This window comes from Manis pentadactyla, chromosome 10, assembly GCF_030020395.1.
Source record: "Manis pentadactyla isolate mManPen7 chromosome 10, mManPen7.hap1, whole genome shotgun sequence".
In the NCBI taxonomy this organism is placed as follows: Eukaryota; Metazoa; Chordata; class Mammalia; order Pholidota; family Manidae; genus Manis; species Manis pentadactyla.
In genome coordinates, this window is record NC_080028.1 from 78,120,773 (window position 1) to 78,136,576 (window position 15,804).

General features: G+C 41.7%; 1 protein-coding gene across 3 annotated transcripts in view; it reads right to left on the bottom strand.

Moving 5' to 3' along the window:
* Positions 1-4,952: 4,952 nt before the first annotated feature.
* Positions 4,953-15,804, bottom strand: part of USP31 (ubiquitin specific peptidase 31) — a 96,119-nt gene continuing 85,267 nt past the window's right edge. For 2 of the 3 annotated variants that reach the window (XM_036916970.2, XM_036916968.2), the window contains 2 exons: positions 15,217-15,369; positions 4,953-13,128 (listed from right to left, as the gene is read on the bottom strand). In XM_036916970.2, the coding sequence (XP_036772865.2) occupies positions 11,558-13,128; positions 15,217-15,369 (1,724 nt within the window). In that variant the 3' untranslated portion in view covers positions 4,953-11,557. The remainder of the gene's footprint in view (positions 13,129-15,216; positions 15,370-15,804) is intronic. The other variant, XM_036916969.2, reaches the window with a different exon arrangement.

Sequence of the window (15,804 nt, forward strand, 5' to 3'; positions counted from 1 at the left end):
GAAGTCTGTTATTAAAAAGTAGAAATTTCCTCACTTCCCATATTTATTGTAATAAGATTTACTCCCAGATTACAATGGACTTTGTACAATCTAGAAGGATTTATCCTTTAGCAAGTGTATTACTAAATGCAGTTGTATATATTGATTATTAAATTCCCTTATTTAACATAGTGCCGGGTATTGGAGTAATAATGTAAAAAAAACACGAGGTTTGAATTAATAGGCTTAGGTTCATACCTAAGGTCTATCACTTACTACCTGTGTAATTTTTAGGTAAGTTACTCTCTTTGAGCCTCAGTATACATAAAATTGAATATTTTCAATTCACATTTCAATTTTACATTGTATACTCAGTATACATGTATTACATGTATTGAATGTGAATTGAAAATACATGAATATTTTCAATTCACATTCAAATTTACATTGTATACTCAGTATATAGTGTGAAATTGAAATAACAAAGCCTTCTTTGGTTGGACATTTTGTACATTCTGGTGGGGAAGATGGATGATAAATTAGTGAAGAAATAAATAAGAATACCAGAGACTGAGACCCTTCATGAAAATAAAATGGTAATGGGATAAAGAATGACTGCAGAGTGGGAAGACACCATAGGATATGGGGTCCAAGAAGACCTCCTGAGGTTCCACTGAGATGAGAAAGGACTTGCCATATGAAAATCTATGTAGGAGAAGAGCATTCCTGGCAGAGGACACAGCAAGTGCCAAGGCCCTGTGGTCAAGACACTAAAAGGTGGCTTCTGTGGCTACAAGTGAAGAGAGAGTGATGAAAGACAGGGCTGGAGGAATGGGCAGAGTTAAGAGGCTGGTGTGTAAGTTCCATCAAGACTGTGGTGATTTGGACTTGTCAGTGGAAAGAAAGGGAAGTGAGCAGATTTCAGACATTACTGTGGAGCAGATCTGGACAGGGCTGCTGAATAGATCAGCCATAAGGATGAGGTTTAGGGAAAGAGCAGAGACGAGCCTGGATCTCTGGCTTCCAGACTGGGCAGCTGGGGTGATGCATTTACTGAGTCCTAGAAGAGGATGGAAAAATAGATCAGAAGCAATACATGAAGAGATAATGGCTGAAAAGTTCCCAAGTGTGATTAATGAAGCACAGGATAAAAACAAAAAAATCCACACCAAGGGCCATCATAATAAAGCGGTTGAAAAACAAAGGGAAGCACCTTCAAAGGCTTTAGGGACAAAAAAAAAAATACTTTCAAAAGAAGAGCTATAAGACTAATAACTGACTTACCAACAGAAATAATAAAAGGCAGATGACCATGGAATGAAAGTGAAAGAAAATGCCTTCCAATCTAAAATTCTATTCCCAGTGAAAATAACCTTCAAAAGTAAAAGGAAAATAAAGACATTTCCAATAAAATAAAAACCAAGAGAATGCTTCATTAGCACAAGCTTAAAAAAAAACAAAAAACACTAAGGGGAATTCTTCAGGCAAAAAGAAACATGACCGCAGAAGAAATACAGAAATGCAGGAAGGGAGGAAGGGAGGAAGAGCAATGGAAAGTAAATATACTGGTAAATCTAAGTGAATATTGACTTCCAACATTGACAATAACGTTATGTGAGCTATACATCTATGTGTGTTAAATATACATAGATTAGAATGCACAACAAATATCAAGTGGTGGAAAGGGTAAAATGGAATTAAAGTGTTCTGAGGCTCTCAACAGGTGAAAACTAATTTTTCTTAGACTTATTAATCAAGAATGTGTGTTGAAATCACATCTGAAAGAAGAGTAAAAGGATCAATAACAAACAAGCTAACAGAGGTGAGAAATTGGAATTTACAAAATGCTTGATGGATCTAAAAGAAAGGCAAGAAGAGAGAAAACAGGTGGGACACGTATCAAAGAAACAGTAAGAAGGTAGGTAAAACCAATACATTAGTAATTATATTAAATGTAAACCAACCAACCACCCCAATTAAGCCTCCCAACAATTATGAAGATTTTACATTTCACAGGTGAAGAATGTGAGGTTGTCCAGCGAGGAAGTCACACCACAAGAATCCAAATCTGGCAGCCTGCCTCTGGGGCCTGAGCACATCACCCTCCCCCAGGAGCTCTCCTCCTCTCTGTCCCCCAACACTGTTTTAGATCAGCCCTTCCGAAATTGCACCCGTATTCCCACAAGCTCCTAACGGGGGCTCGCTGGTGCCACACTGTTGTCGTGGTGACCACGATGAGGCACGAACTGCATGTCTCCTGAGTTAAAATCTTCCTGAATCCTTATTTACTTCAGGACAAATGTAGTTAAGTCATAAGAGGTCCTTCTAGATAAGGCCTCTACCAACATCCCCTCCCCCTTTATCCACTGCTTCCTGCCTTCCTAACCTGCATTCCAGAAGATTGGACTCTTGGGGTTTCCAGAAAGTGCAAGCCGTTTCCCTAGCTTGAAGGTGTGAGTTGTACTCCAATGCTTCTCCCACAAATCTCCATGCGGTCAGTCTCCATCCCCATCCCCATTATTATATGCTCACTGAGCACTTCCTCTGCGCTAGGCAGTGCTGAATGCTTTAAGAACATCATTCCCATATAATCCTCACAACTCCATGATGCAGGTACTGTTCTTCCTCATCTTCTAGATAGAGAGGTGACATAATGGTTAAGTGGATTACCCAGGCAAGCCCAATAAGTGTTAACAAACATTTATTAAGTAACAACCATGTGCCTGGCATTCTCCAAGGTCCTGTGAAGAAAGCAGTAAACAGGTCAACATTCCTGCCCTCCTATAAGTATATATATTCTGTATGTGTCTCGACTGTATGTTGCATGTATATTGCAGAGAGACTGTGGCAGTTGGTGATAAGTGATATGAAGAAAATTAAGAAGATAGAAGAATGTGAAATGGGTTGCAACATTTTTAAAGGGTGGTCAGGGATGGCCTGGCTGAGATGGTGACATTTGAGTAAAGACGTTAGAGGGGGTTAGGGAAAGAGCCCTGTGGGCATCTCAGAAACAAGCCTTCTAGGCAGAATTCCAGAAAGTAAGCTGGAAGTGGGATGGGAATGTGGTGATGCCTCAAGGGAAGAGCAATGAGTAAATGGCACAGCAGAGTGCACTGCAATGCTAATCATCTACCACTTGGCCCCCTGCTAGACACGAGCTAGCTCCTCAGGGTATGGTCATACCTCTAATGCTCAGGCACACAGGAGGCAGCACTACGTGAAGGAACTGGACTTCAACATTGAGTGCGACAGTAACTCACTCCCACCACCACTGCCCCCTGCCCCGGGCCTTCCCTTCCCCTCTCTGAAGGGATGACAAATCTGCCACGCTGTCCCTGAGTCTTGGGTACTGAATCTGTGTACAGTGGCCCTCCATGAATTCTTCCTACCCAAGGTGAAGGCAAGGTGCAGGAGAGCCTGCCGGTGGCTGATTCTGACTACACCACTGGTTAAGCTCATATCATCTTCCCACTTTCTTTAAGAAAAACTGAGCTGTTTGAAGTCCCAAGAGTAAGTCAAATAAATGTCACATCCCTGAACTCTAAGAAACACCAACCACTGGGTTACAAGGCATAATGCAAAAACCTATCCCTCTGGGAGAGGAGAGCCCTCATCCTTCCTGTGCAGCAGATGTTGGCTGAGGGTAAGAAACATGGCTAAGTTTGGGCCAAATCAAGACCAAATTCCAGAGGGTCCTACAATGAAGTAGACACATGCACCCAGAGAGGTGAAATCTAGCAGATGACCAGAGTGCAGATACCTGTGACACAGGATAGGGCTGCAAAAAGGACAACTACATCTATCTGGGGAAGAGAAAGGGCATGTTGGGGGTGGGGGACAGACTTTAAGCCACATCCTGTGGAGTTTCAGTGGCCTAGAACCACTCACCGGGCACAGATGGTGCAGGACGAGGGGCTTTATCATGCATTTGCTTTCTTCAGGGAGGTAACAGGGAAGTGTGCAGGGAAATACTGATGACTCAAATATTATCTTCCAAATTCTACGGAGACATACAAAATGACCCTTAAATATTTGCCTAACTATTAAATCTGTATTTTATGACATGCACACACTTTCAGGCATAATGAAACCTCTTGAATAATCAGTGTATGACACAGTTAAATTCTTTATAGAACCTAAAGCAATTTCACCATTTAAAATCAGAGGTTTGTAAGTACAGTACCTTGGGTCTTATAGCATGCGGTTCACACTTGTTGGTTAGGAACAGTATCCCTCCCCAGCCTTAACCATAATGCAGTACTTTAGGAAGCAAGCTCTGCTCTATCACCTGCACTTAATTTCTAGGAAAAATGGTGGCTTGTGGTATTCACCTAAAGTGAAACCCCTCTAACGCACTGATAATACACTCAACTCATGCTGAATAAGTACTTTGACAGAGAGACTAAGAAAATGCACACTGGGCTTTTAAAATCATTTGTTAATGGTGATCTCTAGTGCCCCCACGTGGTCATAAGGGATGTGACACCTTTAATAGGGAATCCTGTCCTGAGGGGCGGTAGACTGTGGGAAAAATATTGCCAGAACAAAATGGTTAAAAACGAAGAGAGTACCCAGAAAAGAATGGTTCCTTTTATACTATTTCTTCCACAAAGTTTGGTAGACGAGAGAAAAAATATGAAACATTGAAAGTCCGCTGGAATTGAGTCAGAATGGGAGTTCTCCAGTTCCAGTGCCCATTGCCTCTTGGAGAAAATGGGAATAATTAATCTGATTATGAAAATTAAATAAGCATGGATGTGATCTTTTTAAAAATTTCACACATAGAGTATCTGTATGTTTCCTTCTATATATAACTTTTCTTTTTCATTTAACACTAGCATTTTAAAGCATTAAAGCATTCTGTACAGATCGGTGTAGTACAAATACAACTTGTTTAATTTCCAAGGTTTGTCAACACTAAAAAGGTACAGGTTGGCAAGGAGGAGAAAGAGGAATATAGCTGGAAGAGGGCATCATGTAATAAATTTATTATATTTTGTTACATTTTTCACTTTCCTCTTAATTCCAACTGTATATACTATATAACCAACTGCGGTTCCAGAAATAAAACGTTTTAAACATAAAAATATAAATTCTGCTTCTTAAAAGTGCATACACCTTGAATAATAAAACATACAAATAAATAACAGAAGCCAGTGACACATCTCATGCACTTCATCTAAAATAATTTAAAACGTCCGACACACCTTTTTTCCAGCCTCAAGGAAAGACAACCTGCCTTCCATTACTACTGTATAACTAAGAAAATTATACAGAAATCACTATGAAATGGTACATGAACAATACCAAAGCATTTTGTGTACAGTGATACGACACACAGCTATTAAGACAGCTATAGAAATTCCAGTGTAAAAACTGAGGCATTCAATCAGAGTACTTTTGTAATGGGGCTGGAAATTCAATTTTAACCAGTGGTGAGAGGCACAGTTGGTGAGCAAGCCTATAGGGAACATAAATGCATTATCTGAAAGGCCTACAAAAGAGAACTTCAGCTTCAGAAATAACCTGTCTCCCTGTTTGGTATAATGACACCACACCATTTAAAATAGCACCTAGGAAGTTTCATATTGCATTTTCACCATTCTCACAGGTAACCCTGCTTTGAGTGGCCTTTCTAAAGAGCATTTTCCAATTTGGATTTTTACTTATTATCTTTATACCCTGAAATGTTGAAAACATCAGGTAAAAATGTGTTTCCTTTTTTTTGTAGGCAACATAATGCTCAACAGGATGAAACCACCTGAGCAGAACAGATTATTTTGAAGATGTTGTAGTGCATTCAGCTCACCACAGATTAAAACTAAATTTCATTTGCCTCCATAGCTAACATACTGCCAAATTTGGGGGTATTATTTGGTATTTTTAAATTACATGAAAAAAAATGTCAAAAAGGGTTACAAAAAAAAAAAAAAGACTCCAAATGAAATGCTTCACGCTCATTTTTAAACTAAAAATTATTCCTGAAACTACATTCAGGCTAAGTAGAGAATTAGCTAAATAGGAAATTCAGTGGCAGCCTGGGGCTTGCTATTGTAATTACCACAGAGGCAGTCCTCTATCAAAATCAGGGACAGGTTTTCCAAGGCCCTAGAAGGCTTTACTTCAGCATTTTCTAACTCAGGGTGACTTCCCTACTGCCCCATGGGTCTTGCCCCACAATAACACCCAGAGAAAGGCTCTGGGTAGGGTGCACACCCATGGGGCACTCTGCCTGCACCTGCAAACTGAAGGCCACAGAATCCCACCAGACTGGGAAGTGCTGGGCCACACACAAAATGCTCCAAGCTCCCAATTGCGCCTCAAATCAGAAAGTGCTCCCAACCCCTTACTTCAAACAAGAGGCTGATATCAGTAGTTCCCAATCTATTTTTGTCTTTCCTCTCCAGCATAACAGGGGAAACTGAGTCCCTCCTGAAAATTCACACGGCAGTGAGTCTCACTATAGTTCTCTGCAAGAGGAGGGGGCGCCTATCACAGTGATTCTCAATTCTGACTGCAAATTAGAAACACCAAGGAGCTTTAAAACATACAGCAATTCCTGGGACCCACCTCTACACTACTTAGACCTAAAGCTTGGAAGTGGGACCCAGGCATTTTTACAAGTTCCTTGGATGGCTCCAGTGAACACTGAGTCTGAGAATCTGAGCCAAGTCACTCCAAAGATGCTCCACATCTTGGGGAGAGTACAAGTGTGTGATTTCAAATAGCCTCCCAAGTCAGCGATGGATCTCCCTTTTCCCTAAAATTGGGGAACACCTGCTTTTAATGAATATGTAACCGATCTAGAACCTCATCCACTGCACAACTCTATCACAATGCCACGGGCTTAGTCTTATTGTGACCACTGGTTGGGAAGCTTCAAAAACTTTCTAAAACAGCTCTGTCTTTACAAAAGCATTGTAAAATTGTTAGCACTATTAGAAGCCACATTCTCTCCTTGTGACCATGATAGAACCCTGTAAGATATAAAAAAATTAAGATCTATAGAAAATGGCAGGTTATTTTTAGAACAACATACTTTAGGAAAGTCTTCAAGCTAAATACAGTGTATAAACCAGTGTGTGTTCAACATATCCAATTCTACTCCTGCTTGCAAAATATTATTTTACACACAATCTTGCCAATGATTAAAAAAATCAGCAGAGAAACATGTGCAAAGCAAATCAAGAATTCACATTCATGCTCCTCTATACTGATGATTAAGCCACATTTAAAAAATACAGATCCAAAAATAGAGCTCCACAATTTAAGAGTTGCCTTGTTTTTTGTTTTTGTTTTTTTCAATTTACATTTAGTGTAGTCTGTATTTATTAGTTGTTTGCATAGGTAATAAGAGCATGCTTTCTGGGTCAGATGGAAGCCATGCAAAATTATTTTCATTACTTGGGGAAAAAATTATTGGTCATGCTCCAAATACAGTTGCAAAACAAACACCTTGGGAGTTGATCTAAAGGTAGTGTGAAATACTGAGTGTTCATGTAAATAAAAGGATTTCTCCCCAAAATAGTCAGATTTAGCAAGAATGGATCCTTTGTGAAATTTAAGACAGCCTGCACAATAACAGCTACTTTTTGTGTTTATGATATAGGCACTGGTCAGAAAATTTTGCTCTCCTCAATTCCAAATAATGCAAGTTCAACACTCCTCACAGAATATGTTTTATTGAAACTGTGCTTATGATTTGCACACTCCCTCAAAGGTCCAACCCAGAAACACTAATTATCTTTGCATCCAGTAATTATAATAATCTACACAGGAAACAATAATTTCATTTGTTCAGTAATTTGTTAAGAGTGAAATGTAACATCAGATGTCAATCTACTTTTAAAAACATGTTTATTTGAAATAATGAGCTTTGTTCACAAGCTCTTCTCTGCTCCATTTTGCCTCAAGTCTGTCACTACTGTTTCCTTTACATATTGTTCCTATTTTTTTATGATAGTTATTTTAGAGGGATGACAATTTTTCTCCCCACCTCCCCAAAAAATCCCCACATCCATCTCATACAAACGTACAAGACCAAATTGTAATGAAAAGTGACTTTGCGATGGATTTTCAACCCCTAAGTAGTAGAAAGAGATAAGTCTGAAAAAAGTGGACATAAGAGTAAAATGTTTCCAGAGATGAGGAAGGGCACTTTTGGTTTTCAGAACAGACCAGACTTGCTGAAGAGGACCACAAGCATTAGCCGAGTCGCCAGGATCCGGCTGATCTTTTTGTTCAGAAGGACTGCCACTCCGTTTAGGTCATCACCAGCACCCCTGGTTCATGCACTGTGCTCCCAGGGCTCCTCAGCCACAGCAAATTCCTGAAGCTTTCAGCTCACCTTTGCAAGCAAAGCAGGCCCTCAACAAATGTTTGCAGAAGGAATGATGAAAGAACAGTCACAAAAGAGTCTAAGGCAGCCTCACAGGCAATTACAGTAATTTACCATACCACAAATATCCCCATGTCCATTTCTATTGGTCCAGCATAGTACTACTTTCAGTTAGGCTGCTTTTAGGATGAGAAAATACAAAAGGGGTGGGAGATGGTCATGAGATGACATGAGCCTAACAGTTTCTTTGTGCTTCCACATTATACAAGGGATTACAAAGGCAAGGTGTAGGCCTGTGTTTAGGAATGATATAGCCTCTGTGCACTGGCAGTTTTCAGGAAAAGAACTAAGAATAAGAAGTGTTTAAAAAGCAAACAAACATTATAGATGCACACCACTGTTGGTGATTACTTTGTGCCCCAGAGAATGACAGCTCTAATCAGACCCACCTGGCTGTCAACAAGAAACCCAGGCCAACCATCCTTAGCAGATGATTTTTAGCCCCAAAACACATATATGCTCATTATGCCAAACATCACCAGGAAACAAAGAAAAAACAAAACAAACACCAAGTCCCAAACCCTACCAAAGAATTGAGTTGAACCAAGTAATAATTTCCCCACAAGGTACTTCATACCTTAATGAACACCTTCAAATTTTTCAGCAAAATATCCTTTTCTAGTGGCTTAACAGTTGTACCTAGTAGTTAGAGATGTAATATTCACTGTTTACCAAGCATGGAAATATAATAGCTTAAAGATACCTAGAAATGCCATAATACTTCATGATTCTTTTTTCCATTTAAATCTGTACGAAGGACTAAGCTCCACAAACATAATTTATATATAATGAAATTTTATTTCTAGATCCCATGAAAAATTAAAGGAGTTTGTAGAGTTCTGGGTTTTTTTTAAGGACACCAAATGTAATGGAAAATCTGTCTCTGGAGGACTCAATAATAAAAATATTTACCACTGTGAAAATTAAAATAGTTTCTATTAATGCTTAACTGATTACAGCCCCCCAAAAGATTAAAACAGTTTGTGCAAACTACAATTCTAAGACTATTTCAGAGCTTCAAATAGAACATTTCAAATGAGATTTACCTATTAAAGACATATGAGAGGTTCAAATCAGACAAAAATTCAATTCCTGATATTGACCATCCCATATGTATTGCATCTTTTTCAGGAAAGAAAAGTGACAGAGGAAAACTAGTGGTGCTAAACACCCATCAGGCTGCCAATGTGCCATTGGAAGCAATAGTAATATCGAAGGCTGCTGGTCATCAGCAGGTGTACTACAGCAGGGGCAAGCCACAGTGCTTTGGGAAACCACAGATACCTGTACAGTGGGACGAGGACAGCCTAGTGAAGGTACAAGTACAGGACTGAGTGCAATGGGCAACAGGCTCATGTTGAATGAATTTCATACAGCACTACAGTAACTTTCACAAGGCTGAACACGTAAGTCTTAAACATTGCAAGGGCCTAAAATTCCAGCTATCCTCAACATAAATGGGCTCCAAACTTGCAAGTTACTGCTATTGCTCAGATCAGCAGCAAAATAAAGTTAACTAACCCACCGGAAACATTTCCCAAGTATTGACAGGAATAAAAAGAAAATTGAAAAGGCAGTGCAGAATTCACAGCTATGTACGGGTATGTTCTAGTCACTTCACACACAGCAATACTGAAAAGGGGGTGGTAAGTGGATCTGTGCACCAAGAGTTCAGGAAGAACTTGAAAAGTCTATGTTTAAAAAGAGAAAAAAAAAGTTAGTATTTAAAAACACATAAACCTAGCATGCTATATTTCATGGCAAAGTGACAAATGCTATGCAAAGAGAATCAGGACCCTGACACTCTTGGCTTAATTTAAAAAAAGAAAAATAGAGAAAAAAAGCTAAAAATTGCTAGGATACCTCCAAAAAGCTTGCGAAACTATCTATCTTGCTTACCTGTGAAAATTTAAGAGGTTCCTCAAAACAAGAAATACAATTTGCACTGACAATGCCAGATGGAACATGCTCTGATCCTGCTTGTGAGGTTCTTGGATAAGAGATTACATTTTTATGCACAAAGAAGAATAAATGAGTTACTGAATAGCAGACAGGCAGGAGCAGAGCATACATGTAATACTTTGTGTCACACATTGCTTCAACATAACATCACTGACTTTTGGCATTACGCAGCTTCTTTCCTCTCCAAGACGAGGAAATATGGACATGGACACACGGGGCGGCATGGAGCACTCAACTTCTAACAGAAAAAAGTAACACCAGAGAAGGAAAATGGTACAGATTCATGTATCCAGTTTAGAATCCATTTTTTCCCAGGAATCTTTCAAAGATATTAACTGCTCTACTCTATTTCAGGATTCAATGGCCTTTGCTAGAAAATTTAAAAGGAAAAAAATGTAACTACTAATGACTCGCTTTCTGGCTATCCAATTTGCCATCTCTTAGGATATATCCTAAGACTCAAGACAGCTTAAGATACACACATCTTTGCAGATATGAAGGTAGTGAAATACTACATGTCTACCTCTAAAAACTTCTGTGGCAGTAGGAAAAATGACAGCCACCCCTAGGCCACCTTCTCTTTAATCCTTTTACTGATGTGCATCCATTCTAGACTAGCTAAGTATATACCTGAGAAACATTAGTGTTAAAATATTGCCCTTTACAAAGACTGATGGATGGGGCCAAAGTGCAGAAAGCAAGTTTTCTCTCAGTTTGTTTCACTGTTAGTATCACAGTTTTTAGAGCTCCTGATGCCACACGACAATCAGCTGTGAGGACAAATCCTGCTCAGATGAAACCCAAGTCAAATAATTCATCCTTCTACAGCACACACTCATGAGAGCTTAACTGGTTCACAGGTTTCAAAACCCTAGTGTCCAAAGAAAAAGTCATTAGAGTTCTCTAGTAAGAAATATGTATAATTGCTAAAGAGACAATCCAGGGTATTGTCTATGATTATTCCAGTTAGCTTGGTATCAATGCTTTGCCTATGGCTGTTATTTGGTTCAATGGCAGAGTAAGGCGACGCTTTTAACAATTTGCAGTTGAATTCTATACACACATACACGCGTACACACACGTGTACACACACGCACACACACATCAGGCACGGAACCCAAAAGATACAAAACAAAAGCACAGAGGACATTGGTGGGAGAGAAGGGGTTCTAAATAAGTTAACATCTTTACAGATAAAACACTTGGATTGCAGAAATATCACTGAGGTTTTTGAGAAGGCCGTGCAGAGGTTTGCATGCTAGAAGATAACTTTTTTGAGGATTTCTCAGCGGACTGCCTGACACCAGGAGACAAGGGAGCTCCAGAGTCTAGCTGGGAAGACTTGGATTTGCGAGCAGACAGCAGAGAATGTTTAGCAGAAGAAGGGTCCTTGGAGACAAGCTGCTCCTTCCCAGCTGCATTTGCATTTGACTGCTGGGCACCAGGAGGCTGGTAGCCTTTCTCTGCCTTGTCATCCACAGCACTCTTACAGGCCGACTTGACAGAGCTCCCGCCGGCCTTCTTGGAGAGCAAGGCTGTCTTGCCAAGATCAGTTGACCTCCGAGTTTCCTTCTGTCTCAACGCTGACTTGAAGAAGGACAGCCCCTTGTCCTCTGACTTGCTGTCCCTCTTCAGACCAGCCTTTATGCTAGTGTTGGGGGACCGCAGGCTGGCCATGGAGGAGCTCCTGACATGTTTTCCGTCCCCTCGGCTCTCCCCCGCCCGGGCCTGGCTCACCCGAGGGGAGTTGGGTTTGGAGCTCGAGGTGACACTGGCTCTGTCAGAAGCCAGGCTTTGTCTGGAGCCCTCTCTACTTAAGCTCCTGTCTGAAGTCCTGCTCTTCCCAGGAGGGAAGGGGCCCCTCGTGGCAGGGCCTGAGGCTTTCCTGGCAGACGTGGAGGAAGCAGTGTAAGCAAGGGAAGAAGCTGACTTCTGCTTCTGGGGCAAAGGAGACAACAGGGAGTCCTGGGATTTGGGGGAGGACTCCTTCTTGGGTTGGGCAGGGGTAGGGGAGGAACGCCGTCCACTGGCTCTGGAAGAAGAATCTGCTTTGTTTCGAGAGCGGGACGGCTTTATAGAAACTTTTACAGGAACGGGAGAAGAAGGGGATGTACTTGAAAGAGATGATTCCTGGCTTGCCAAGACCGGCCTCCCTTTCCGCATACTTCTATCTGGCTCAAAAGTGCCTTTGGAGCCAGGGGATCTCTTGGTTGTGCTCTCTGGTTTCTTCAAGAGGGAGCTGGGGTGGTTTGAGAGTTTCACTTCTTTGACTGGAGAGCTGTCAACAGAATCACTCTGGTCCACATAAGCAATCTGGTTATTGTTATCAAATGGATCAGAGATAGGTGGCAAGTGATCCCCTTGTGCTGAGTTTTTGCTCTGTTTATCTACAACAGTGGAGCTCAATGTGCGGGTCTCTGATTCATCTTTGAATGCACCTTCCATGACAGCCAGAGGGGCCCGACCCATAGCCCTATGCTCACGTCGACTGTGACTATCACTTGGTTCCTGGTAACTGCTGGAAAGGTTCCTCAAGCTACCAAAACAAGAGATGGAGACCTTGTCATCAACTGCCTCCCCGATCTTCTCCAAAGTGGAGGCAGAGGTGTGAATTGGTGAGTCCCCTGAGAACCGGGAAGGAGAATTGGAGCGCATCTGCAGCTTAGCAGACAGGGACCAAGAAGGTCTAATACAATTTTCGTTAACGGCCAAAGGGCTGGTGACAGAAGATCTGGATGACAAGCTCTGACGCTGGACACTCCTCACAAATGGTCGAGTTGAGAAACCTCCTGGATGCAGTAAAGAGAACACTGTTAAGCTCAACCGACAAAACATCCCAGTAACATAGTAAGATACTGGAAGATGGAAGGAAGACAAGCTTCATGCAACGATAGGCATGTGGCCTCAGAGCCCACACATCTGGGTTCAGGAAGTAGCCATGTGACTTCAGCTTTCCTGAGCCCAGCTCCTTATTTATAAAATAGGGGCATTCTAACTCAGGGACCAGCAAACTATCTTTCTTGCTCTCCATCAGGGATCAAGACTCTTTCTGTAAAGGCCCACACAGTTAATATTTTAGGATGTGAAGGCCAGCTATTCAACTCTGCCACAGTAGCATGAAAGCAACCATGAATGACACAACAAATGGGTATGGCTACATTCCAATACAACCTTATCTCCAAGTAAAGGGAGGGGCTACAGTTGGCCAGTAGGCCCTAGTTTGTTGACCCCTAACTTACAGGGCTACTCTGACAATTAAATAAAACCTTCAAATTCCTGTGCCCTAGCAAGGCACATGGCATTCCACAGATGCTCAATAAATGTAAGCTACTAATACAGCTGTGTCATCTTACTGACACCCGGGGCTCACAGAGGTGAAGTCCTTGCCCAAGATTGCACAAATAATTAGAGGCAAAGTTAGTACAAGAACCACCCCACCACCACCCCCATCAATACCACATGTAGGCTGGCCTGTAATTATTGACTATAAAAGCAGATCAGTGGAAAGAAACAGATGATACACTCCCATCCTGAATGACTTAAAACTTCCAAAGAAAATATTCATAATTAGAAAAATATACTCATTTTCAGTGACTTAAAACTTCCAAAGAAAATATTCATAATTAAAAGCTACACATAACTGACACTGCAGCTGCGGTATTTACAAAACTCTATCTAGATAAGATCCCGAGAGAGGCTCTGTTCTGTGGACACCACCCAGCATCCCTGTACGATGATGAGGCTTACAAGGATATTGATTTCACCAACCACACTTTCAGAAAAGACTGGAGACAAACTACATCCAGGCTTATTGTTAAAATGACAGTGAATTCTAAGTTTAAAGGCGGCACTGAAAATAACCTTCACCTAAAAAAGCATCAAGATTCACTCATCAGTTTCTCATAAAAAGTCAGGAGCTTAGCGATTACAGCTCAATACTCTTATTTTACAAAATAAAGAAGCAACAAGCCAGAAAAGGTGGCAAAGCTGCAACCACGACACACATCTCCTAGCCTGGCTTTCTTCTTCCAACTACCTGCTTTTCCCTACACCTCACGTTCTCACAGTTATCCATGACCATCAGCAGGTTACAGTGATGGAAAGGCCGGCTGCAGAATGAGACCTATTGGAAGATGAGTCACCACCCTCATTACAGAAGCTGAGCTCACTGTCCCCTCCTTCCAGCTCTCAGCACTTTGCCTGCCTGATCCATCCCACACCACCTGGGGTCCCTGTTAGAGCTGAGCACTCTGCTGCCATCACTCAGCCACTAAGTGAGCGTAAAAAAAAAAACCAAAAAACAGAGTTCAGTTTGTATCAAATTTTCCAGGTTTTTGTATTATGACTATCTTCAGAATTCCTAAAAACTACCTTTATGCAGGGGCAACAGTTTTTATTCTAGATGTTTCTGAAGTAAAAAAAAAATACTACAAATTCCTCTATGGGAAGCAGTGTGGTACAAAGGTGAGAAGCTCAGAGAGTGGGGAGCCCCCCATCGAGCCCAGCACAGTGACTCCTCACCAGGTGGCCCTGGGCAAACCCAACCTCCCTAAGTCCCCTTGCAGCTCTTTTGAGGATTTCAAAAAGCACTTTGGAATAAGCATATACCTTATTGTACAAATTTAAAGTTAAAGCTCCAGCATCCACACTAGACCTCAAACGTGGAAAATAATGAAGTGGGAGGATAAAGTCCTGGGTCCCAGGGGAAAAGCCAATGACACACATGAGTTGTTACTGGAGACAGCAACCACAGCCAAGCAGCCCCACTCTCTGTGACCCTTGCACCTTCTCCCACTATCTGCTCAGGACTTAGAGGGACCCTATGCTGAGTCCATGAGTTGCCATTGTGGAAACTGGTCACCAAAACCTATACCCACCATCATCTTCACTCCTTTCCCCGGTCATCTCCACGGACTCAGACAGCGAGGCCAGGGAGGTGCGTCTGGAGGAAGCTGCAGAGGTCACGCTGGCTTGCTTGCTCCCTGGGAGCCGGCTGACCCAGTGTTCACACAAGGAAGAACTTGTGGAGCCTGCAGAAGAGGAAGCAGCTGCTGAGGTCAGGCCAGAGCTCCGGGCCAGCCTGTGGGGCACACACCCTCACAATGGTGTGTGTGCCCTCACTGCCCTCACTGCCGGGTGAGCATGAACTCCCAGGCCCCCACTGTGCCTTCTAGTGTCCTGTTAAGATGCAATGAATGGGGGCAGATTTCCACACGCATGTGTGATGATGAGATGCAAGTACAGGGATAGATACTTCATAGTGCAAAGTCCAAGTCTTAAGTGCTGGCAACAGAATGAAATACAGGCAATGGTTCATATAATCATTCACTTTACAAAGACTTATGAAGCACCTACATGTTAAACATTGTTCAAAGCACTGTTTAAAGCACAAGCAGTGAGATTTCTGACACAGAGAAAAGACAGTGGCAGTACACTGTTACTTTCTTAGCCTGTTTTGTGGAATT